This window comes from Pan troglodytes, chromosome 2 (assembly GCF_028858775.2).
Source record: "Pan troglodytes isolate AG18354 chromosome 2, NHGRI_mPanTro3-v2.0_pri, whole genome shotgun sequence".
In the NCBI taxonomy this organism is placed as follows: Eukaryota; Metazoa; Chordata; class Mammalia; order Primates; family Hominidae; genus Pan; species Pan troglodytes.
Window position 1 is genome coordinate 134166048 of NC_086015.1, and position 26643 is coordinate 134192690.

At 37.3% G+C, this 26643-nt stretch overlaps 1 protein-coding gene and 1 pseudogene across 17 annotated transcripts in view; one reads left to right on the forward strand and one right to left on the reverse strand.

Moving 5' to 3' along the window:
• ATP2C1 (ATPase secretory pathway Ca2+ transporting 1) overlaps positions 1-26643 on the forward strand; it is a 164104-nt gene that overhangs the window by 62096 nt on the left and 75365 nt on the right. For all 17 annotated transcript variants that reach the window (XM_009446464.3, XM_001146246.6, XM_009446471.4 and 14 more), the window contains 5 exons: positions 15820-15930; positions 17423-17539; positions 20020-20109; positions 22835-22870; positions 26036-26097. In XM_009446464.3, the coding sequence (XP_009444739.1) occupies positions 15820-15930; positions 17423-17539; positions 20020-20109; positions 22835-22870; positions 26036-26097 (416 nt within the window). The remainder of the gene's footprint in view (positions 1-15819; positions 15931-17422; positions 17540-20019; positions 20110-22834; positions 22871-26035; positions 26098-26643) is intronic.
• On the reverse strand, positions 3500-4101 carry LOC129143532 (cysteine and glycine-rich protein 2-like; annotated as a pseudogene).

Below are 26643 nucleotides of genomic sequence, written 5' to 3' on the forward strand. Positions count from 1 at the left end.
ATTTTGCCCAGCTTGGGCTTGAACTCTTGATCTTCTGCGTTAGCCTCCTAAGTAGAGGGTGTCTTTGATTATATCTTAATAAAAGGATTGGAAGTTGAAGCAAGGAATTAAAAACATAGATGTGAATTACTGATAGATGTTAGGCAAGTAGTTGTGTAGGTGGGACTAACTTGCTTGACTAAGATTTTGATTGCCCATCCCTTTCACGTTCTACCTCCCTACCCCATAACATACCTTGAACATGAAAACATGGGGAACATAGATTTCAATAGAAGAAGCCCAATTATTTGTGAATAAGTATGAGAACCATCTGGATATTCTGCAGTTGTTATAATACAGAGCAAATAGAGCATTAGCACCTACGGGAAAGCAGTTGGATTGTTGAATCTTCTTTGACTTGTTTGTTGCTTTGGATGACAGGAGGGTTCCTTCCTACCTCTTAGTAAAGATTGGGAAAGAAAAGAGTTAATTGTGAACTTACTGGGATTAATACATTCTGGGTTTTTTTTTCCCCCCCTTGAGACGATGTTTCACTCTGTTGCCCAGGCTGGAGTGCAATGGCGTGATCTTGGCTCACTGCAACCTCCGCCTCCTGGGTTCAAGCGATTCTCTTGTCTCAGCCTCCCAAGTAGCTAGGATTAAAGGCGCCTGCCACTACGTCCAGCTAATTTTTGTATTTGTAGTAGAGACAGGGTTTTACCATGTTGGCCAGGCTGGTCTCGAACTCCTGACCTCAAGTGATCCACCCGCCTCAGCCTCCCAAAATGCTGGAATTACAGGTATGAGCTACTGCGCCCGGCCTAATTCATTCTTAATTATAAGAATGTACAGTTTTTGTTTAGGGATATAGTGTTAGTTGAAAAAATTAGGGAAAAAGTCTGTTACTTAGCTTAGTTTTTCATTTATCCTTTTATTTAGCAGTTACTGAGTACCAGCTATATGCCAGGCATGGTGAGTGTTGGTTTGTGTGACCTGCAGTTCTTGTAGCTATTGAGTTTATAGTGTAGTTGAGGGAAAAACACGTTTGGATGAGCAGTGATAGTTAAGTGGTAGGGGACTGAGTGTGAGTAATCGGTTCAGGGTTGTCGCAAGCCAACACAAAAAAGCTCATAGAAGGAATGAGGCCTAAAAGCTTAGTGTAGGGTATGGAGTGTGCAGGCTGGACCTGGCTCTTGCCTGCAGAAATGTGCTACAAGCATTTCAGACAAAGGAACTCAGTGGTAGACCTCCTCTACATATGCCACTTCAGTAGTGTGGTTTTAGATTTTATATTTAGCAATTTATATTTAGCCTGAGGCGTTCTGAGTCAGTCCAAATCCACTGTCACTAAATAAATGGGTTATGTATCTTAATAATAGAGGATTAGCCATCCTTATATGTGAAGGGCAGCATTACTGGTACATGTAAAGCAAACTTATTTGTGACAACAGAATATTTAAGTATAGTTAATAAATAGGATTCTTATAGTCTCCTATTAGGTAACATTCCTTTTAGAGATCCTCATAGAGTATGAGTATTTAAAGTGAGGTGGAGGCCAGGCACAGTGGCTCACGTCTGTAATCCTAGCACTTTGGGAGGCTGAGGTGGGTGGATTGCCTGAGCTTAGGAGTTTGAGACCAGCCTGGGCAACACGGTGAAACCCTGTCTCTACTCAAAAAAAAAAAAAAAAAAAAAAAAATTAGCCAGGCATGGCTGCATGTGCCTGTAATCCCAGCTACTTGGGAGGCTGAGACAGAAGAATTGCTTTAACCTGGGAGGCAGAGGTTGCAATGAGCAGAGATCGCGCCACTGCACTCCAGCCTGGGCAACAGAACAAGACTCCATCTCAAAAAATAAAAATAAATAAAAAAATAAAGTGAGGTCGAAACTATGATTTTCTTGGAGGATGGGCCCAAAAGGTGATTGATTAGTAGGGTTAAAGATTAAATTTGTGCTTAAGTTTATATATATATTTTTTCTTTCTTCTTTTTTTCTTTTCAAAGCCATTATGTATTGCTGCAGTACCAATTTCTTTTGCCTTAGCGGGGAAACAGCTGGTACCATTGCAGGCAGAATTCAAGTTCCCTGATTAATGAAGTGGAGGACTGTTTGAATCTTTAATGTCTTACCTTAATGTGTAACTTGACCCCTCAGTTCTCCTTTTTCTTTTTTTATTCAGCCACTCGACAGCTCAATTTTTCTTTTTCTTTTTTTATTCAGCCCTCAGTTCTCTATCTTTTTATTGTCCAAAAACCATACAAATGGTGTTTTCTTGCCCACTTTTCTTACTCATGTTGAGGATTGGTTTTTCTAAACATAGCTTTTGTAAATCAATGTGTACTGACTGATTTCACTTCCCTGATTGTATCCTTAAAGCAGCTAAGGTCATTGGTTACTAGAAATGAAGTACACACAAGTCCCTGACTTGTGATGGTTTGACTTAGGATTTTTCAACTTCACGATGGTGTGAAAGCAGTAGACATTCAGTAGAAACTGTACTTCTGTTCTTCACTTTCAGTACAGTATTATTTATTAAATACATGAGATAGTCAACACTTTATAAAATAGGCTTTGTATTAGATTATTTTGCTCAACTGTAGGCTAATGTAAGTGTTGCTGAGTGTGTTTAAGATAGGCTATGCTAAGCTATGATGTTCGCTTCGGTAGGTTAGGTGTATGAAATGCATTTTTGACTTGTTACTTTCAACTTATGATGGATTTGTTGGCATATTATCCCATTGCAGTTGAGGAGAATAGTGGATTCTATGAAGATAAACTTAACTACCAGGTAAAAGACATTTCTTTTTTTTAAAAGCAGATTAATAATATGTGAACGCCTTTGGATTTGTTTTATCTAAGTAAGACTTTAGATTTTGTTGTGTTATAGATGGTTTGCAATTGTGTTTAACACATAACAGCTGGGAATGAGTGCCAGAGTATTATTTCTGAATCTTGCTTACATGGTAGTGTGTGCTAAAAATTAAGATGTAAAACTTTTGCTTTTATTTTACCTCGACATTTAAAAACACTAGTAAAACTTGGGATCAGGTGAAAACTTTTTTGTTTTACTTGCAAAAATATTCTCTTAAAAATATTGTGGTAAAGAGATCTAGCCTCTTAATGAATTTTAAAGTATACATTATTGTTGGCTATAGGTACAATGTTGTACAGCAGCTCTCTAGTGCTTATTCATCTTGACTGACTGAAACTTCGTGAGCTTTGATTAGCTACTCTCCATTTCCCCTTCTCCCAGCCTCTGCTAACCATCATTCCGCTCTTTGATTTTTATGAATTTGTATTATTTTAGATAGTGGAGTTATGCAGTCATTTGTCTTTTTGTGACTGGCTTATTTCACTTAGCATGGTGTCCTCAAGATTCACCCATGTTATGCCATTTTGTAGAATTTCTTTTTTTTTTTCAAGCTGAAGTTTTATTTAAATTGTAAAAGAAATGGTTCCCAAAAAATGCTGGCGAATAAAGCAAAAGGATAAGATATAGTGCTCCCTTCCTACGAGTTAGCCAGCCTATCCGAGTACAGGGTAATATATAGTACTTAATGCTGGTAGAATTTTGCAGTAGTTTAGAAAGATTATCTGTGCCTAGCTTATGAAGAGATTCTCAGTGTGTGATGCTTGGTTCTGGGTTTACACCTTACTGGGCATGAACAACAGCCCTCTCCTTGGCCATAGCCAAATCCCTTGGGCCCAAAGTTCTTTGCATAGCACCCTTTACAATAGATTTCACCTTCTTTTTCAGTCAGGAGTTGTTGATTCAAGACTCTTCCCACACTTTGCACATCGGAAATAGTTTTTGTTCCAGGGCTTTCCAGCTCCAGTTACCTTCTCAGCAGCATGTACGGAATCCCCACATCTGGAACACTTCTCAGCACCTCTGTATTTCTGAGCAAATTTAGAAGTCTTTGGATTTGTTTGTAGGCATGTGAGGCTGAACACTCTGGCTTGATGCCCAGGCTCTCACCACGGTCCATGTTAAATATGCCAGCGCCCTGGCCGTAAACTGTAGCCTTTTGGCCCATACTTCTTTCCATAGCAGGATTTGCAGTAAATCTCTTAATCATGAATTGCCACTGTCTTGCTATCTAAATTATTCCTGCAAATCATGCATAGAAAGCAGCAGCGGTGGGCCGGGCGCGGTGGCTCACGCCTGTAATCCCAGCACTTTGGGAGGCCGAGGCGGGCGGATCATGAGGTCAGGAGATCGAGACCATCCTGGCTAACATGGTGAAACCCCGTCTCTACTAAAAATACAAAAAATTAGCCAGGCATGGTGGCGGGTGCCTGTAGTCCCAGCTACTCGGGAGGCTGAGGCAGGAGAATGGCGTGAACCCGGGAGGCGGAGCTTACCCGTGAGCCTAGATCGCGCCACTGCACTCCAGCCTGGGCAACAGAGCAAGACTCCGTCTTAAAAAAACAAACAAACAAAAAGCAGTAGCGGTGGAAGCTCCTGCCATTACACTGCACCTCTTCTGCGTGGTGCACGGCCCTCCCGCAGACCCCACACTTGTTTCCACCTCTCCACGCAGGCATTTTGAGTTGGAGGCAGGAGCACGCATCACAGGCGGAGCTAGAGAGGCTGGGCTGGAGGGAGTGTCCAGGGAGTCCGAGATCCCTAGAATTTTAGAATTTCTTTCTTTCCTTTTTTTTTTATTGAGAGAGTTTTGCTCTTTTCGCCGAGGCTAGAGTGCAATGGCGCGATCTCAGCTTACTACAACCTCTGCCTCCCAGGTTCAAGCGATTCTCCTGCCTCAGCCTCCCGAGTAGTTGGGATTATAGACGCCCACTACCACACCCAGCTAATTTTTATAGTAGAGGAGGGGTTTTACCATGTTAACCAGGCTGTCGAACTCCTTACTGCAGGTGATCCGCCTGCCTCAGCCTCCCAAAGTGCTAGGATTACAGGCATGAGCTACCACGCCCGGCCTAGAGTTTCTTTTTTAAGGCTACATAGTATTCCATTGTACATATATTCCACATTTTAAAAATCCTTTCATCTGTTGGTGGACATTAGGTTTCTGCAGCTATCACTATCACATTGTGAATAGTGTTGTGGTGAACATCGGAGTGGTAATATCCGTTTGAGATCCTGATTTCATTCTTTTGGATAAATACCCCAAAGTGGGACTTCTGGAATATATGGTAGTTCTGTTTTTAAATTTTTGAGGAAGCTTCATACTTTTTTCCATAGTGGCTGCACCATTTTGCATTCCCACCAACAGGATTCCAATTTCTTCACATCCTCACCAACAGTAGTTGTGTTTTGTTTTGTTTTGGTTTTTTGATAATAGTTTTCCTTACAGGTGTGAGGTAATATTGTGTTGTGGTTTTGATTTTCATTTCCCTAATGGTTAATGATGAGCATCTTTTCATGTGCTTACTGCCCATTTGTATATCTTTGGAGAAATGTCTGTTGATGTCCTTAGCACATTTTTAAGTTGAGTTATTTGTGTTTTTTTACTGTTGAATTATTGGAGTTCTTTATATATTTGGAGACTAGCCCCTTGTCAGATGTTTGCAAATATTTTCTCTCATTCCATAGGTTGCCTTTTACTCTGTTAATTGTTTCTTTTGCTGCGTAGAAGCTTTTTAGTTTGATGTAGTCCCACTTGTTTATTTTTGTTTTGGTTGCTTATGCTTTTGGTATTAAATCCTTGAGATAATCGCCGACACCAGTGTCACGAAGCTTTTCCTGTATGTTTTCTTCTAAGAGTTTTAGTTTCATGTCTTAGGTTTATTAAATCATTTTCAGTTGATTTTTGTGTATGGTGTAAGAAAAGGGCCCAGTTTATTTTTTTTAGGTTTTTACATGTAGATATGAAGTTTTCCTGATGCCATTCCTTTCCTCATTGTATATTCTTGGCATCTTTGTTGAAGATCAGTTGACCATATATGTGTGGACTTATTTCTAGGCTCTCTTTTTGTGTTCTTGTGGCTCTATATGTCCGTCTTTATGCCAATACCATACTGTTTAGATTATGGTAGCTTTGTAATATTAATATATTTTGAAATCAGGAAGTATGATGCCTCCAGCTTTGTTCTTTTACAAGATTGATTTGGCTATTTATGGTCTTTTGTGGTTCCATATGAATTTTAGAATTGTTTTTTTATTTCTATAAAAAATACCACTGGAATTTTGATAGTGATTGCGTAGAATTTATAGATCACTTTGAGTAATATTGGCATTTAAAAATACTAAGTCTTAACAAAACGTGAACATAGGTGTTTCTGTTTTTTTGTGTGTCTTGTTTAATTTCATTCATTGTTTTCTGGTTTTCAATAAACAAACCTTTCACCTCATTCAAGTTTATTCCTAGGTAGTTAATTTTTTTCTATTGTAAATGAGATTGTTTTCCTAATGTCCTTTTCAGATAGTTAGTGTATGGAAACATTACTGATATTTATATGTTGATTTTGTATCCTGCTACTTTACTCAATTTGTTTATTCTAACAGTTTTTTAAAAATGGAATCTTGAGAGTTTTCTTTCTTTTTTTTTTCTTTTTTTTTGAGACGGAGTCTCGCACAGTTTCCCAGGCTGGAGTGCAGGGGCACAATCTTGGGTCAGTGCAACCTCTGCCTCCCAGGTTCAAGTGATTCTCCTGCCTCAGCCTCCGAAGTAGCTGGGATTATAGGTGCCTGCCACCACACCTGACTAACTTTTGTGTTTTTAGTAGAGATGGGGTTTCACCATGTTGGCTAGGCTGGTCTCAAGCTCCTGACCTCAAGTGATCCACCCACCTCGGCTTCCCAAAGTGCTGGGATTATAGGCATGGGCCACTGTGCCTGGCCCAAAAGGGACAATTTTACTACTTCCTTTCTGATTTGGATGTATTTTTTTATTTTATTAAGCATTTAATTTATTGCTTAATTGCTTTGGCTAGGATTTCCAGTACTATATTGAACTGAAGTAGGGAGAGTGGGCATCCTTGCTTTGTTCCTGATCTTTCAGGAAAAGTTTCTGTTTTTTGCTATTGAATATAATGTTGGCTGTGGGCTTTTCATATGCAGTCTTTATTATGTTACTTTCTTTTTATTCCTAGTTCGTAGAGAGTTTTTATAATGAAAGGGCGTTGATTTTTGTCAGATGCTTTTTCTGCATCTATTGAGATGATCATGTGATTTTTATCTTTGATTCTGTTAATGTGGTATATTAATACATTTTTTATATGTTGAATCATCCTTGCATCACAAGGGTCAGTAGATTTCCCTGGTATGAAACCCACTTGATCATGGTGTATTACCTTTTTGATAGGCTGTTAGATTCGGTTAGCTAGTATTTTGTTGGGAAGTTTTGCATCTATATTTATTAAGGATATTGGTCTGTAATTTTCTTTTTTTGTTATATTCTTCCCTGGTTTTGGTGTTAGGGTGATACTGGCTTCATAGAATGATTTACGGAGGATTCCCTCTTTATCTTTAGGAATAGTTTCAGTAACAGTAGTACCAATTTCTTTGAATGTCTGAAATAATTCAGCTGTAGATCCATCTGGTACTGGACTTTTTTTTTGTTGGCAATTTTTTCATTCCTGTTTCAGTCTCACCACTTGTTATTGGTCTGTTCAGAGTTTCTGTTTCTTCCTGATTTAATCTAGGAGAGTTGTATATTTCTAGGAAATTAACCATCTCCTCTGGATTTTCTAGTTTGTGCATGTAAAAGTGTTCATAGTAGCCTTGAATGATCTTTTCTATTTCTGTGTTATCAGTTGTAATATCTCCTGTTTCATTTCTAATTGAGCTTATTTGGATCTTGTCTCTTCTTTTCTTGGCTAATGTTGCTAATGGTCTATTGATTTTGTTTATTTTTTTTTAAGAACCAGCTTTTTGTTTCATTTATTTTTTGTAATTTTTTTGTTTCAATTTCATTTAGTTCTGCTCTGATCTTTGTTACTTATTTTCTTCTGCTGGGCTTAGGTTTGGTTTGTTCTTGTTCTCTAGTTCCTTGAGGTGTGACCTTAGATTGTCTGTGCTCTTTCAGACTTTTTGATGTAGGCATTTAATGCTATGACCTTTCCTCTTAGCACTGCTTTTGCTCTGTCTCAGAGGTTTTGATAAGTTGTGTCACTGTTACCCCTCAGTTCATAGAATTTTAAAATTTCCATTTTGGTTTCATTATTGACTTGAAGTCGTCATTCAAGAGAAGATTATTTAATTTCTATGTATTTATGTAGTTTTGAGGGTTCATCTTGGAGTTAATCTCCAGTTTTATTCCACTGTGGTCAGAGAGGATACTTCATATAATTTCAGTTTTCATAAATTTATTGAGTCTTGTTTAATGGCGTATCATATGGTCTGTCTTGGAGAATGTTCCATCTGCTGGTGAAAAGAATGTATATTCTGCAATTGTTGGGTAGAATGTTCTGTAAATATCTGTTAAGTCTATTTGTTGTAGGGTATAGTCTTAAGTCTATTGTTTCTTTCTTGACTTTCTGTCTTGGTGACCTGTCTAGTGTTGTCAGTGGATTATTGAAGTTCCCTCACTATTATTGTGTTGCCATCTGTCTCATTTCTTAGGCATAGTAGTAATTGTTTTATAAATTTGGGAGCTTCAGTGTTAGGTGCATATATATTTAGGATTGCGACATTTTCCTGTTGTACTAGTCCTTTTATCATTATATAATATCCCTCTTTGTCTTTCTTTTTTTTTTGTTGGAGACAGAGTCTCGCTCTGTTACCCAGGCTGGAGTGTAGTGGTGCGACCTTGGTACACTGCAACCTCTGCCTCCCGGGTTCAAGCAATTCTCCTGCCTCAGCCTCCCGAGTAGCTGGGATTACAGGCACACACCACCATGCCTGGCTAATTTTTTGTATTTTTAGTAGAAACGAGTTTTCATCATGCTGGTCTCGAACTCCTGACCTTATGATCCACCTGTGTCAGCCTTCCAAAGTGCTGGGGTTACAGGTGTGAGCCACCACACCTGGCCTCCTTTGTCCTTTTTTAACTGTTGTTGCTTTGAAGTCTAGTTTGTCTGATATAAGAATAACTACTTCTAGGCCGGATGTGGTGGCTCACACCTGTAATCCCAGCACTTTGGGAGGCATAGGTGGGTGGATTGCTTGAGGTCAGGAGTTCAAGACTAGCCTTGCAAACATGGTGAAACCATGTCTCTACTAAAATACAAAAATTAGCCAGGTGTGGTGGCAGGCACCTGTAATCCCAGCTACTTGGGAGGCTGAGGTGGGAGAATAGCTGAACCCAGGAGGTGAAGGTTGCAGGGAGTCTAGATTGCATACTGCTCTCTAACCTGGGTGATGAAGTGAGACTCTGTCTCAAAAAAAAAAAAAAAAAAAAAAGGATAACTACCTTTGCTTGCTTTTGGTTTCCATTTTCATGGAATATCTTTTTCCATCCCTTTATCTTATGTGAGTCCTTCTGTGTTAGGTGAGTCTCTTGATGACAGCAGATCCTTGGTTCGTGGATTTTTATCCATTCTTCCATTCTGTATCTTTTAAGTGGAGTATTTAGGCCATTTATATTCAATGTGAGTATTTAGATGTGAGGTACTGTTGTTTTCATCATGCTAGTTGTTGCCTTAATCCCTTAGTTTTTTGTTTTTGTTTTTGTTTTTTTTCATTGCGTCATTGTTATATAGGCCCTGTGAGATATATGCTTTAAGGAAGTTCCATTTTGGTGTATTTTGAGGTTTTGTTTCAAGATTTAGAACTTGTGGTGCTGGTTTGGTAGTGGCAAATTCTCCCAGCATTTGTTTGTCTGATAAAGACTTTATCTCTCCTTCATTTATGAAGCTTAGTTTTGCTGGATACAAAATTCTTGGCTGATAATTGTTTTGTTGAAGGAGGCTAAATATAGGACCCCAGTCCCTTCTAGCTTGTAGGGTTTCTGCTGAAAGATACACTGTTAATCTGATAGGTTTTTCTTTATAGGTTACCTGATACTTTTGCCCCACAGCTCTTAAGATTCTTTCCTTCATCTTGACTTTAGGTAATGATGACTATGTGCCTGGGCCATCTTTTTATGATGAATTTCCCAGGTATTTTTGAGCCTCTTGAGATTTGGATGTCTAGATCTCTAGCAAGACCGGGGAAGTTTTCCTTGATTATTTCCTGAAATATGTTTTCCAAACTTTCAAATTTCTTTTCTTCCTCAGGAACACCAATTATTTTTAGCTTTGGATGTTTAACATAGACCCAACCTTCACGGATGCTTTGTTTATTTTTTTTTAAAGTAATTTTTCTTTATCTTGGCGGATTGGGTTAATTCGAAAGCATTGTCTTCTGTCTCTGAAGTTCTTTCTTCTGCTTGTTCGATTCTATTGCTGAGACTTCCCAGTGCGTTTGGCATTTCTCTAAGTGTGTCCTTGATTTCCAGAAGTTGTGGTTGTTTTTTATTTATGCTATATATTTCACTGAAGAATTTTCCTTTTATATCCTGTATCATGTTTTTGATTTCTTTAAGTTGGACTTCAGCTTTCTCTGGTGCCTCCTTTGATTAGCTTAATAATTGACCTTCTAAATTCTTTTTCTGGCAATTCAGAGATTTCGTCTTTGTTCGGATCCATTGCTGGTGAGCTGGTACGATCTTTTGGTGGTGTTAAAGAACCTTGTTTTGTCATATTACCAGAATTGTTTTTCTGGTTCCTTCTCATTTGGGTAGACTATGTCAGAGGGAAGATCTGGGATTCAAGGGCTGCTTTTCAGATTCTTTTGTCCCATGGGGTTCTCCCTTGATGTGGTGTTCTCCCCTTTCCCCTAGGAATGGGGCTTCCTGAGTGCCAAACTGTAGTGATTGTTTTTGCTCTTCTGGGTCTAGCCACCCAGTCGAGCTACCAGGTACCAGGCTAGTACTGGCGAGTGTCTGTAAAGAGTCCTATGATGTGATCCGTTTTCAGGTCTTGCAGCTGTGGATACTAGTACCTGCTCTGGTGGAGGTAGCTGGGGAGTGAAGTAGACTCTGTGAGGGTCCTTGGTTGTGTTTTTGTTTAGTGTGCTGGTTTTGTGTTGGTTGTCCTCCAGCTGGGAGTTGGCACTTTCAAGAGCATATCAGCTGTGATGCTACAGGGAGGATGCACATTTGCCCTAGAGACACTTGGTCAAGTATTCAGGTTTCTCAGGCAGTGAGCAAGCCCATAGAGCTCCCAAGAGATTATGACCTTTGTCTTTGGCTACCAGGATGGCTAGAGAAAGACTACGAGGTGGGGGCAGGAATAGGGGTGTCTCAGCCTCTCCTTAGGTGAGCTTGCTGCAGCTGCTGTTGCGGGGGGCGGGGTGAGGGTGTGGTTCCCAGTCCAATGGAGTTATAGTCCCAGGGGGATTGTGGCTGCCTCTGCTGAGTCATACAGGTCACCAGGGAAGTGGGGGAAAGCTGGCAGTCACAGACCTTACCTTGCTTCCATGCAACCTGTGGTCTTAAAGGCTGGTCTCACTTCCATCATGCCTCCCCAACATCACCGAGTTTTTTTCCAGGTAGCCGGTTACCAGGGTGGATACTTTGCCCCAGACCACAAGCCTCCCCCTTGAGAAAGCAAATGGACTCATAGTTTTTAGGCCTCCCAGAGAACCTGCGGTGGTGATCCAACTTCTTCAAAGGGTCTGTGGATTCTCTTGCCTTTCCTGGTGTGTTCCTGTGGTAGTTCTTGTATTGTAGCAAAAGTTCATGATGTGAGTCTCCACATGTTGCTCTGTCTGTCAGAATGGGAGATACAAGCTAGTCCTGCCTCCTATCCACCATCTTAATTTGAGCATCTAGATGTAGTTTCGAATAATGTGTATCTACCTACAAAGTTCAGGCATGGAACGAGGCAAATAAAACAAAAACAAACACAAAAACCGGATAGCAAAACTACTCCAATGAGGAGATAAAGGTTTTCAAAAAGTACTTGAACTGGAAAGCCTAGGTGATACTAAAACATTAAATAAAATAGTATATCCAAGACCCAGTATGTGTTAATATATGGGATAACCAGATCGTTTTAACTGCTCTGGCTAATCCTCATTTCTATAAATATGTAGACAAAACTAGCACTGCTGTATGGTAATTACCAGTATACTGCTTTGTCCTTTAAAATGTGTCTGCCATACTAGGCTCAAACTATTAAACCAAGTTTTTCTACTAAGGCTAGGAATGTCACATGTATGCAGGGATGAGAACCTTATCACACACACTCACGCTCACATACCAGGTCTCTCAGCCCTTGGGCGTCACCTTCCAACTCCATGTGTATTTTATGCATGTGATCTTTATATGTGTTCTTTCGCTGTTTTCCTATCATGTGAAACACATTAAACATCTCAACACATTTGCGCCTGGTTTTGGTTGCCCAGTGGTATTCTTGTGTGCAATGAAACCAGTGAGCAAGTACACATAGTAGGAATTATACCATCTTGGTAGAAAACAGCTATATAAACACGAATGTACATATTTCACTGGAAATCTCAAGGACCCACCTCTTCAGTCTGTAGCAGAAGTCTGCTTGCCACATCAGATCCTTTTACCCTTCACCTCTATTCTTGGATCCCAAAGCAGGGCCAGTGCTTTTAGTTTTGTATCTGGTGTCCTCAAAATGAATATGGAAAGTTCATAAACACTATATAAGTACTATGTGAATCTGGTTGAAAACAGGTAAAACAACAAACCTACATATACTAACTGGTAGTTAAATTTATTTCACAAGAAAACCATCTTTAAGATTTTTTTTTTAACTTTTTTTTTTTTTTTGAGACAGAGTCTCGCTCTGTCGCCCAGGCTGGAGTGCAGTGGCGCGATCTCAGCTCACTGCAAGCTCTGCCTCCCGGGTTCATGCCATTCTCCTGCCTCAGCTTCCTGAGTAGCTGTGACTACCGGTGCCTGCCACCATGCCTGGCTAATTTTTTGTGTTTTTTAGTAGAGACAGGGTTTCATTATGTTAGCCAGGATGGTCTCGATCTCCTGACCTTGTGAACCACCCGCTTCAGCCTCCCAAAGTGCTGAGATTACAGGCGTGAACCACCATGCCCGGCCTTTTTAACTTTTTAAAATAGAGAAAACAGTATATTCCTTGGGGAAAGATGAAGGATTGAGAAAACCAGCTCTGAGTAAAAATTATTATGACTGCACCTGGAGTTGATTAGGCCTGCCTAGGAAAGAAACAGGCAACTGCTATATGACCACAGGGGACAGCCACCATCTGAGTCTCAGCAGACTAGTTCACACGCCATGCAATGTTGCTGTATATTCAAGTTGTAAAAATCATCTAGCTTATCATGAAACAAGCTGCATTTATCATCAGAGACTGTCAGGTCATCATCTCCACCTGCAGACAGAGCTTAAGCAGCATCTCACCTATCTCAAAGATGACAGACTCTTGTTCACTGTTGTCAAAGGGGTTGCTGTTCTGTTTCCTCAGTGAGCTCCCAGAGTTGGTTCCTTCCTTGGGCCCTGTATCTGTTTATGTTCCCATTTTCTGTCTCTGGCTCCTTTTACCACCATCAGGGTAGGCAGACTTGGAACAATTCTCTCCAAATGGGCAGCTTCCATGTTCTTCGTTAAAATACCTACATGCCTTATTGCTCTTCATCTCCTTGTATTCCTGAAATGAGTTTCTGCTACCTTTTACTCCACGCAGTACTCATGTGGAATGACAAAGTTAAATATGGCCTGGCATTCTGGGATGGACTTTACCATCTTGCTTTTCTGTTGCTTAGTACTCCTCCACTTGTGAACACACTTGAGGTGCAGGTGTGGTTGCAGCTGGAGAGCATCTCAAAGCAGCCCTTTATATATTTAGAGAGTATCATGCCCCTTTAGTGTTTTATTGTTTATTATATGAAATAATACCGTTTCCTACTCTGGAGATTTACAGCTACTTTGAGCCCATGGAATACCCCCGAAGGGTTTTATGTAAAGTGTGTTCAAATGTAGACCCTATCTATATACCAACTACCAAAGGATTAGTTGAGAAACATTTTATGAGTAAAGCTGTCATATTGCATGCTGGGTACTAGAGTTAGCAATTTCCAATATATTATTGATAGAAAAGTAAACATTAATAGGAAATTATCATGAACTGACTTTACTCACCTTGTTTAGTCTGTATTGACCTTGTTGGAAGAAAAGTATTAATAGCTGTCATTTGAGCTCTTACTAGTGGTAAGTCAAATGCTGTGTTAGTGTATTTAATCCTCAAACATCTCTGTTTAGCCATATTATCTCCAGGTTATATATATGAAGAAGATGAGGTTTGGGGATCTTAAAAATAAGAGATTTTATTGATCTGTCACTGCAGGCAGTGTAAATATATTTGATTCTTCTTAATTTTGCTTTATGGTCTCACAAGATAAAATAACTATGTCATCTATTTCAATTCTCATTGTTTTAAGATTTAAATCATTTTGGGGGGAATCTTCTCCAATGTTTTACTTAGGAACGGTTCAATGAAGTCTTTCCCCTGTCCTAGTTTGTTTTATAGATTTGAAATAAGGGCATTTCAGTGGCTCTAAAACATGTGTGTGGCTTTTGTAAAATTCCTAATCTTTCCTCTAAGTTTTTACATTTCTTAATTATGTAAAAATATTATGCTATAAAATAATTTCAGTAATTTGCAGTACAGAAAGGTAATCTGTCTCTAGTTTCCTCATATTTATTCACCGATATCTCATTAAAAGTTGAAAAATACTACTGCTCTTTGTTTTAAAGTATTTAAACGTCCAATGTACTTTTTACATAAATAAGATTAGAAAACATGAATTTGATTGTTCCAGAAACTCAGTCATACTGAGAGAAGACTTTTTTTCCTCAGCAATTTACTGTTTTTTGGAGTAAATGCAAAAAGCCTTTATGTGTGCAGGCCTCTGTAATGACACTCTAATGTAGTAGAATCTTCTTTGATTTCATTTGCTTAAAGATACTGCTTTAAAAGTTTTAGGGAAATATTTTATCCTAAAAATGTTAATTATCCAAGGTTGAAAAGATCTTACCTGACAGCTTAAAAACTTGTATCTGGGCAGTAAGATGATAATTTTAGTTTCAGTATTATTTTAATTGAGTGGATGTGTGGCAATTCAAGTGTTTTCGTCTCTTAAGTTTCAGTAGTGGGCAGCTTTTGTCTCCCTTCTGTTTTCACTCAAAGCTTTTTGTCTGTAAAGAATCTCAGCTTAGGACTCAAAACAAGTCTGTGTTGAGGATTTATTTCTAGAATTGTGTTAAACAGTTTTCTGTAGCTATAGATAATTACTTATGAAGCTGCATCAAGTAGGTACCTTGATTACTACTATCTCGTGACTAACTGCTTGTTCACAGCCTTCCCCACCTTTCCCACCAGCTCCCCTTCACTAACCTGTGCATCCTTTGCTTGTCTGGTCTCTTTTACTTCTTGTTTTTCTCCTAGTTTGTGAATAGCTCTTAAAGTCTGACTTGTCATGGTGCGTTGAAAGAGTAGCCAGTTGTCTTTTCTGGGTAGATCAGCTATGAGCTGACTGACTAAGAGGAGTAGTTAAAATGGAGAAAGCTTAGCTGTACTTTGTCTTGCATGTTAAACATAATGAGTTTAGAGGATTATGATTATTTGTAATCATCAGGATCTGCTAGACAGGACATCTGTTTTACTTTTTACTCTTATGTTGGTGGAGAAATAGCGTGCTTTTCATTCAATGTGAAAATTTTGTGTTCTAGCTGGGCACCGATGGCTTAGTTTTTGAAATGTAATTTCTTGAGAAGTAGCATGTGGTTAGTATAAAATTGTCTTTCCTATTAGGACTAGCTACATAATTAGTCTGAAATATTTTTCTAACTGGAAAATTAGTTGCTGTGAACTTTTGGATTTTTATTATTCTAGACTGCATTACACTTGTTTGCTATATTCAAATATTTTTTCTTTGGTTTTACTTCCTAGGTTGCACGTTTTCAAAAAATACCTAATGGTGAAAATGAGACAATGATTCCTGTATTGACATCAAAAAAAGCAAGTGAATTACCAGTCAGTGAAGTTGCAAGCATTCTCCAAGTAAGTGGTTAGTGGGGAGGAAGGGACTAGATGGTGTAAAGTCAGTCACTTAGACTCTATAAAACAGTGCTGTCTAATTTACTTTTCTTCAGTGATAGAAATATTCTGTTCTGTGCCATTCAGCATAGTAGCCACAAGTTGAACAGGACTGTTGAGCTTGACATGGGGTTAAACTTGACAGAATTAAACATGACTATATGACTTGAAATGTGGCTAGTGTGATGGAGAAACTGACTTTAATTTAATTTAAATTTATTTAAATAACTACAGGTGGCTTAGTGGCTACCTGATTGGACAGTGCAGCTCTAGAACATAATAGCTTTTCTAGGAAATATATTAGTGCTGTGTAAGGATTGGTTGGATTAGGAAAATAATTAACGTAAGTAGTGGTAGGAGTTTATCTTTTTTTGATAAGGGTTTTCTAAGGTAAAGTAAAAACTAAGTACAAGTTTAGAATTGCAGATAATCTGTAATTGCTTATGTAGGCTCTTCCTGGTTTTCAAAAGTAGTATCTATCGAAACATGAAAAAGATAATATTTTTTATTTTTCCTTCAACAGTCACATATCTTAGTGATAGCATTAAAAACATGGGTATCCTTTTTTAGGTTTTTGTTGTTGTTGTTATTGTATTTATACTCTGCTTTAAAACCACTTATTTGTAATATGTTTGTTTTGAAAGGCTCCTTTATTGGACTCTATTATAATAACCTTTTGGTCAGGGCAACTATTTTGGGGGTACAGATAATTTTATTCTTTAATAGTTAGAATACTAAATCATGAGAGAGAATAACTGAAGGATGTAGGTAGTGTTTATAGAACATAAACTGTTCCAAGAAGAAGTTCATCTGAACTTCATTGCTTTTGAGTAATTCAGGAAGCACAAAATTTGAGCATGAAATAATTACACAGTCCAAGAGTATAAATTAATACCAACCCCAGGGTTTTGATAGGCCCAGAGAACAAGGAAGACATTTATGGCCCATTGAACGTTCTTTGGGAGAAACTAATTTTAGAAAACAGCAAAACAACAATGAAAAGGAAAAAGCTAATTAAAATGTACTGTTACGCTTTCTGTAAGTCGTGTGGCTGATTGTGTTATTTTTCTCCCTAAATTTTGTTTGTTTGGTAAACTCTGCCTTTTTGTTTACATTTTTTTTTTAAAAATCAATTTTGTTGAGATATAATTCACATAAAATACAATGTACTTTTTAAAAGTGTACAATTTGCATTTTGACAAATGTAATCACCACCACCATTAAAATAGAACATTTTTATCACTCCAGAAAGCTCCCCCATGTCCCTTTGTAATTAATCCCTCCCTCTCTATGTGTCACTTCTGGCCCCAGGCAACCACTGATAGGTTGCTCTCATAATAGACTAGTTTTGACTGTTGTAGTTTCTGTAAATGTAATACATTATATTATGTGCTTTTTTGTGTTTTTCTTTTCTGTGCTAACATTTTCAATAACTTTCATGTATAAACTCTAATAGGCTGATCTTCAGAATGGTCTAAACAAATGTGAAGTTAGTCATAGGCGAGCCTTTCATGGCTGGAATGAGTTTGATATTAGTGAAGATGAGCCACTGTGGAAGAAGTATATTTCTCAGGTGAGATACTTTTACTTCCTCTTCTACTGTGTAATTTATTAATACATGGACTTCTGTTATGTAGTTGCTTACTTTTGTGATACTGTTTATGGAGAAAGGAAATAATTTTTAGATGTTTTTTACCTAAAATTTTTCATTTGTTGGGGCTTACTGTTAGGTTGGAATTCCTGTATTTTTAGTATGTAAATCTTAAAGACAACATTTTCCATATGGGTATATTACACAAAGATAATACTGTTGACAGTAGTGTCCTTTGCTGATATCAAACCTACCCTATTTAAATGATAGGAATGGCAATATTTTTTAAGGTAATCATGGCCAGCTCAGAAAACTAGTAAAAAGTAAGTTAGGTAAGTTAAACTCAGGCTGCCTGGGTACAAATTACACCTTCATTTCTTACCAGTTGTATCATCTTTATTATCCTCTGAGCCTTATCTATAAAATGGTGATGATAACCTTACGGGAGATAATTAGCTCTCAGTAGATGATAGTTATTTATATTTTTTTATCCTAAATTTTAGGAAAGACTTATTCTAGACTGCTTTTATCTTGATAACAATTGTGTTAATGTAAAAAGTTACAGGTTACTATGATTAGTTTTGAAGTAATTAGGTTGGTTTGCTAAACAAATATTTTTTGCTAAAAACTTCTTTTTAGTAAATGTCTGTGCCTTTTAACCTGCGGTCTTTCTAAAACGATCTATGTTTAACTTTTCTAAAGTGCCTTTTCTGCTAATGAGCTTAAATTTGCCAGGCTTAATTTTGCGAATGAGTTTGTCTAAAGTAGCAACACTGGAATTTTAAAGGTTGGATGAATCTTGTGTGTATATGTCTTATTTTTATGGAATATTATTTATATGTGTCTTTGTATTTTCATACTTACCACATTCCCACATTACCAAAGACTTCAGAAAGCATTAACATAGTTTACTCTGGATTTATAAATTGTAATGATTTGACTTATCCCTAGGCAGTATGATTTAATGTTTTACTTTCTTGATCCTGTTACCAAAGCTAGAGCACCTGCCCCTTGGGATTCCTGTGAGAATTAAATAGTGCCTGTAATGTAGTTAAGCACAACTAAACAAATAACAGTAAATAGTAATCGTAATCACAAAGCACTGGGTGATTCTTTATTCCTCTGCAGCCTGCCATCCATCAAGTGGTGTGCTTAGTAATGTGGCACAGCTTTTTTAGGGGAAAATAAAAAAGATCATGGGTCTTGCCCTCAAAGTGTGACGTTAATAGCTAACATTTTTAAGAACTTTTTTTGGTTTACACGGTGCTTTAATGTACATTCTTAGTTAATCCTTACAACAGTTCTTTGGTATAAGGTTCTGTTTTACCAGATGAAGAATCTGGAGCTTAAAAAGATTAAGGTGACACACAGATGCCAGCAACTGGATTCAAACCTAGGTACTCTGACTCAGTCAGGTTTGTGGTTGGTCAGCCCTGAACCATATTGCAGTTGCAGTGTTATTTTATTAGGGCAGTTTAACTTATTATTTTTTAAAAATCCTCATTAGAATCACTTGGGGAGTGCTTAAAAAATGCTAAAGCCTGGGCCTTATGCCTAAAGATTTTGATTTAATTAACTTGGTGTGAATCTGGGCATTGGTATTGTTAAAAGTTTCTTATAGGATTCCGATGTGAAGAAGGATTGGGACTTGTTCCAGGGAATGGAACCATAAAGGGGCTTTGGAGGTGGTGGCATGTAACCTCAGAGCTATGGTATCTAAGGGCTGGGGCTTTCTGGTGGGATGGATTCCTTTTAGCCTAATTACTTTGCAACTTTGACAGTGATGTAACACTTTAGCAGAGGAAGAGATTCTAACATCAGAGTTTCAAGGAATAGAATGTCCAACTGGAAGAATTTGGGTTTGACTCTGGTGTGAGGTCATTTAAATGCTTTCTGATCAGGTTGATGCTATAGTCCTGTTTCTTTGATATGATTTGCTGTGGTAGATAGAAACCAGGAAAGCTAGCCTTGAGGAAAATCTTCAGTTTCTTTTGTGGAGAGGAGGGAATTTTTCTGTGATATGTGAGTCAACCACAGAATTGTAATCTACACCATTGTACTTGAGAAATGTTTGAATCTCAGTGTTCTATTCAGTATTTCGCCCAAATTTTTAGCTTAAAAATCATCTTCTCCTGCTTTTTCTAGCCTCAGTAGAAATTCAGAACAGCTGTATTTCTTAAATTAATATACCAAAAATTGCTGTATAGTATAAGGAATTGGTTAATTCTTAGTTTTAAGTATTGCTATTTAATTTTTTTTTTCTGAAAAGGAACTGTTAAAAAGCTTTTAAATGTAGTTAAGTATAAACGCTTTTTTTGTTAATTGAAGAGATACATAAAATAAACTGAGTATAGACTTTTGTAATTTTCCAGTCATGCTCTTACGGTTTTTTTTTTTAAAGCCTTTGCTGAGAGAACTGTCATGTACAAAACTGTTGAATTGCTGTTTGTTTTTACTTTCAGTTTAAAAATCCCCTTATTATGCTGCTTCTGGCTTCTGCAGTCATCAGTGTTTTAATGCATCAGTTTGATGATGCCGTCAGTATCACTGTGGTAAGAAAAAAATTACATATTTTTAATCTGTTGAGTAAGTGTATAAATTGGGATTGGTTTTTATTTTGGAAAATAAATTGAGAAGTGCTCTCAGATTTTTTTCAGTGTCCAAATTCTGCTTTTATTTTATTCTTTTTGTTGCGACAGTTTCTTGTTGTATTGCCCAGGCTAGAGTGCAGTGGTATAGTCATGACTCACTGCAGCCCCGAACTCCTGGGCTCAAGCTGTTTTCTGCCTCAGCATCCTGAGTAGTTGGGACTACAGGTGTATGCTAACACCCCCAGCAATTTTAAAATTTTTTTGTAAAGACAGGGTCTTGTTATGTTGCCCAGGCTGGTCTTAAACTCCTGGCTTCAAGTGATCCTCCCACCTTGACCTCCCCAAAGTGTCGAAATTACAGGTGTGAGCCACTGTGCCTGGCTCAAATTCTGCTTTTATTATAGTTACAGTCATTTTGAGTAATGTTCAAAAGTCCATGATTAGCACACATGAAAATTCTTGAACTGGTAATTTTCACAAATATGAAATTTTATAATTATCTGATTAAATTTTAAATTTATTTCACTTTGCAGTTGAGAATATATTTTAACTAGTTGTGAACTAAAGCCTGACATGTGAAATTAAAAATATTCCTTATAGTGCATCCTGTATTTACAGCATACATTTACTATATATGATTTTATTCTTTCCAGCTAGGTTATTCTAGCTTTCATTGAACTGTTTTCTCATCTTTTTCCTTCTTGCTCCGTTTCATTTTTGTATAAAAAATTTGTAGCAAGTAAAAGCACTTATGCTTATGAACACTGTAGATGTTATTGTAGAGATGCAGCTCTTGAACTGTTGCTTGCAGTATCCCAGGAATCCCTGAGACCTGTTCAAGGGGTATGTGAGGTCACAACCATTTTAATAATACTAAAACATTATTTGTCTTTCAATTATAGACTTTTGGCATTAATGGCACAAAAACAATGGCGGGTGAAACTGTTAGAGCCTTAGCACAATTCAGAGTAATGGCACCCAACTTTGTTAACAGTCATTGTTTTCTTTCATGTTTCTTAAGAATGTTCTTGATAAAGCAGTAAAAATTAATTTTATTAAATCTGGACCCTTGAGTACATACCTTCGTAATAATTTATGTAATAAAATGGGAAGTATGCATGAAACTCTTTTGTATATTGAAATACAATGGTTGTCTCAAGGAAGGGTGATGATTGTGAGGCAAACTAGCCTTGTACTTGAAAGACTGACTCATAGACAAACTATGGGTGTTAGGACTTGGGTAACCAGCAGATTCTTATTTTTGAAAGTGAATTAAATGAGCGAATCAGACCAAGGAAAGGCAACTGGCAGAATTTGTTGCTAATGATAAAATTCAGGTTTTCAAGCAATAATTAGGGTTTTGGAAAATTTGTATGCACTCTTATGGGCTGGATAGCATCCCAGTATTTAAGACTTTATTCCAATTAGATCAGTAGTGATTTCAACAAATGTGTGTTTTTTTAAAAAAAAAAAAATTGTTACGAAATGTGGTAACCTTGGGGAAGATTTGGGCAATCTTGGGGAAGATTTGAATAACCAAGTGAACCAATATTTCCCAGAAGACCAATGCGTGACATTACAAAATCTGAAATGGTAAAAGATCCATTCAAATGCAAGATAGGTCAATGGATTTCGATATAATAGATTATGAAAGGTGCATTGATACAGTTTTATATTCTACATTGCAGATTACCTTTAAGTAACTAGCACTTGAGTTTTGGTGTAGTAGCTAAGAAGAATATCCACAATCATCTGAAAAAGCTGTTAAAATACTCCTCCCTAGGCTGGGCATGGTGGCTCATGCCTGTAATCCCAGCACTTTGGGAGGCTGAGGCGGGTGGATCATGAGGTCAGGAGATTGAGACCATCCTGGCTAACACGGTGAAACCCCGTCTCTACTAAAAATACAAAAAAAAAATTAGCTGGGCGTGGTGGTGGGCACCTGTAGTCCCAGCTACTCAGGAGGCTGAGGCAGGAGAATGGCGTGAACCCCGGAGGCGGAGCTTGCAGTGAGCTGAGATTGCGCCCCTGCACACCAGCCTGGGCAATAGAGCAAGACTCCGTCTCAAAAAAAAAAAAAAAAAAAAAAAAAACTCCTCCCTAAAAAAAAAAAAAAAAGAAAAAATGCTCCTCCCTTTTCCACCGTATCTGTATGGGGCTGGATTTTCTTCATACACTTTAGCCTGAACAATATGTTATAGTAAAATGGAATACTAGCTTTCTAGAAAGTCATATATTAAAATATAAAAATTTAAAACACTGCTATTTTTCTCACAATTTTTTTGGAAAATTTATTTTTCATAAAGTTATTTGTGTTAGCATGTAATGAGGTTTAAAATTTTTTACATGAGTTGATGAGTAGAAATTAAAACTGACTAGTTGAAAAATTTAATATGGTAAATATCAGTATATATAACCCACTTAAAAGCTGGTCCTCAATTTGTGAGAGCATAAAAGGGCCCTGAGATCAAAAAGTTAGAGAAGCTGCCCTGGTAATGGCAAGCCACTGTAAACTGTTAGCTTCTTTCCCCACAGGCCTTAAGGTAAAGTTGTGATTTCTTTTCCAGCTGATCTCAGTGTTTAAAATCTGTTATTGTGGGACTGCAGATAGTTAGAAAAATAAAATACAGTTAACAGTTACTTCTCAAGTTAATGTCTGATTTAAAAGCCTGTTTCTTTTGTTTAGGCAATACTTATCGTTGTTACAGTTGCCTTTGTTCAGGTAAGTACTCTATTTTGCCAACATGAAAATGGTATGTTAATTGCTTAAAAATCAAGGTGTCTTGTGGTAGAACCTTCCGTTATTGGGGGGTTGTAATGCCCATCAGAACAACTTATTCTTTGTTTTTCAAGTAATTTCAGATACAGACAACTCTTCAGGGAAGCTTGTGGTGTGGGACTAAGGAACTGCTTTGATTTAGGTAGCGAGATGAAGAAAATCTAGTTTTTTATTTGATAATGTTAAGGATAACTGAAGCAGATGGAAACAAAAAGCATAGTAATAGAAATAAAATCCAGCAGTAAACTTTTTTATTTTTTCAATTAAAAAATTGGACCAGAGTTTATAGTTTCATAACACTGTTATGTTTTAATGCCTACTAGAGCTAAGTCTAGATGAAACAAAAAAGTATAGAATTAAAGGTCGATCTATGATGTACCATTTGAAGAAAATTCCACAGGTTTCTGTGACTGATTCCCTTAGCCAAATGCTACACTTCTTTGCTGAATTTATCGCTTAACCTTATTTTATTTGAGTCTGTTTTGAGGAATTAAAATGGTTCTACTCATTGTTGGCATGACCTCCTCTCCCCTCCCTTTAAAACAATTTCTCATTCCTCCACAAAAGGGGTGTTGTGATCTGAATCAAAGTAATTCAAACAGTAAATAAAACATATGTAAAGTAGCCCCTTTTAAAAATTACTATGAATAATGTGGAGATACTGTCAAGATTTCTATTAATAAGTACAGACAAATAAAAATGTAGGCTTAGTTTTATGTTTATTTAAATATCTGAAACTTCTGTAGATTTTAGAACAGTGTTTCACAATATCAGCAGATTTCCTTTTTAGCTAGAACATGGTTAACAAGAATAGAATTATTCTAGCTTAGAGAAAAATGTAATATTGTTGCATAAGCCTGAAGTTCGTGCTGTTTTGAATCTGAAGCCTATACTTTGAATAACTATGGTTGTTCTTACATCTACGATTTATTACGTGGGTATTTCTTGTCACTATCCCAGCCTCTTAAGGTAATCTCTAACCTAGTTGTTATTAGTTCTGTAGTAACCCAGTGTAGAAAGCCAGTTGGAATCAGATCATTTGCAGTAGGTTTGTGAGCTCCATTAGTAGACTATCAGGGTTCCGCTTTTAGGGGAATCTTCTTGCTTAGACAAATGTTGCCAATGGTCAGGTGGAGCTGGTTAGTCTAGCATAGGTCATTTCAGGCTAACCATTATTCAAGGCAGCTATTCATTCAGCCAAGTGAGTGGTATGACCCACTGGACCACTAACTGGACCTTCTTGCATCTTTAAGAATGTGTCAGATATGTGGAGTGCCCTACTTCAGAAGGATTCCTGCAAATAGTATCACTATGTATGGAAGACCTTAGTACCTTGTTCTCTTTGGTCACTAGAAAGCCCATGCTTTCAAAAAACACCACAAAATTGTGATTTTAACATAAGTCAATATGGAATTTTACACAAGATAGTGTTGTTATACACATTAAATGCTATGGCTGAGACTATTAAATATGTTTATGATAGGTACATTTGATAGAAATCTCACAAAAGGATGAAAACTTTATAAAAGGCCTAGTTTCAAATTGCTAGGTCTGATTCTTACACACATGTGACCCATCACCAAATATGCCTGTGAAACCAACAAAATAGTCTATAAACAAGTAAAAATCCTCTCCAAAAAGATCCTATTTACTGTCAGTTGAACTTATCATAATGCTTTAATCAAAAAGCTCTTTATCAAAAATGTATAAAAAATTCTTAATACTTTATCATTATTTGTTATTTGTGCTATATTACCTGTGTCTTAAGAGGGCTTTTTATATTCCTTTTTATATTTATGTCCTGCCTTTTTTCCGTGTGTCTTTGCAATCCCCATTCCCCACACCACTGTACTTCTTCCCAGCCATAAAAATAGCTAATTGTTTTATATAGTCGTAATGAAGTCACCTTACAATAAATTTGAAAAATGACTTTTAGGCATTTATTAGGTTTTAGGTGGTATGTTTAATGATCATTTTGATATAGAGGTATCTTTATAATTGTAGGGAGTAGAGGCTAAGAAACCAGAAGAGATAGGTAAAGATTGGGCAGCATCTATGTCATTTATTACTGGGATCTAGGATTGATGGGTATTTTCTAGCATATTACAGAATTTTTGGGTAAACTTCCAAATTCCTTAATATCCTTCATGTGTTTGGGGTGTTGTCTTATGATTTTTACATTTGTAGATTTTCCTTATATTTGTCACTCTAAGATTAAGTAGAGACTGATTGTGTTCTAAGTTATTCTTACATAGCCTTGTGTTTTCTATTTGAAGTTTGTGATGGATAGGACATTTTGACTGGTACTAGCACTGCAGTCATTTCAAAACATTCCCAACCCTTCTACCTCCACTATTTGCCTCTCCCTCTTTTGACCTTAGATTAGAAGATTCTTTTGCTTACTACAGACATGAGGCAAAAATAGCAGTGATGTGTGATGCAAGACTGCTCATGGAAATGTGGACTAAGTAGTATTGTGAGTTGAAGGATGTTTCTGACCGACCCTCAGCTATTTGTTATCTGGATGGAAGAAGGCTAGAAATCACATTGTTAGAACTCCTGAGAATTTTCCTTTTTGGATACACAGGTTGATGGGAACTGGGTCTGTCAGTATAGAGCCAGCCACATCTTACTCCTTGTTTATCCCATGTTTGTTCTAATGGTTTACTTTGTAAACCATTGCTGTTAGCATGGGCTTAAATTCCTAAAGCAGATGTTGTTTACAGTTAATTATCTTTGACTTCTGTGGTCATTAGACACTTAACATAAGATTATCTAAATTTTAAGGCTCAATGACTTAAAACTTTTAATGACTCAAATTATGTACTCTTTGGACATACTAGTCAGTTTTCATTTTTATTCTAAATAACCTTAGGTTTGTACATTGAATATTAAAATGTAAAACTGGGAATATTTAATTATCAAAATTGATCTCTACATTTAACATTTTAAAATAAGGGACAAGCTTTTCTGGGTAAGGATATAAGCACAAGTAAAGGAAAAGATGAGAATTGGGGGAAATTTTAAAATAATGATTGAGATTAATAAGTCTAAATGGAATATATTCATGGGAGCAAAATTAAATTCTACTTTTTTTTGTTTGAATAGGAATATCGTTCAGAAAAATCTCTTGAAGAATTGAGTAAACTTGTGCCACCAGAATGCCATTGGTATGATCCTTTTTTTGGTATGGATTTCTTCCCCTTTAAAAATAGAAGTTGAATGTGGCTAGTACCATACATATTGTTATCCCCACTTTGTCTGAACATAAGGAAGATACTATTAATCTGACACAAAAAGTTCCTGGTCTCATTAATGTAGCAAAACTGTACCATTGAAAACTTTAAAATCCGAGATTCTAGAGACATGGATGTATTTAACAGATTTTTTTTTTTTTTTTTTTTTTTTTAGACGGAGTCTGGCTCTGTCACCCAGGCTGGAGTGCAGTGGCACAATCTTGGCTCACTGCAAGCTCCGTCTGCCGGGTTCACGCCATTTTCTTGCCTCAGCCTCCTGAGTAGCTGGGACTACAGGTGCCTGCCACCACGCCCAGATTATCTTTTGTATTTTTAGTAGAGACAGGTTTCACCATGTTAGCCAGGATGGTCTCGATCTCCTGACCTCGTGATCTGCCCACCTCGGCCTCCCAAAGTGTTGGGATTACAGGCGTGAGCCACCGCGCCCGGCTGTATTTAACTGTGTGTGTGTGTGTGTGT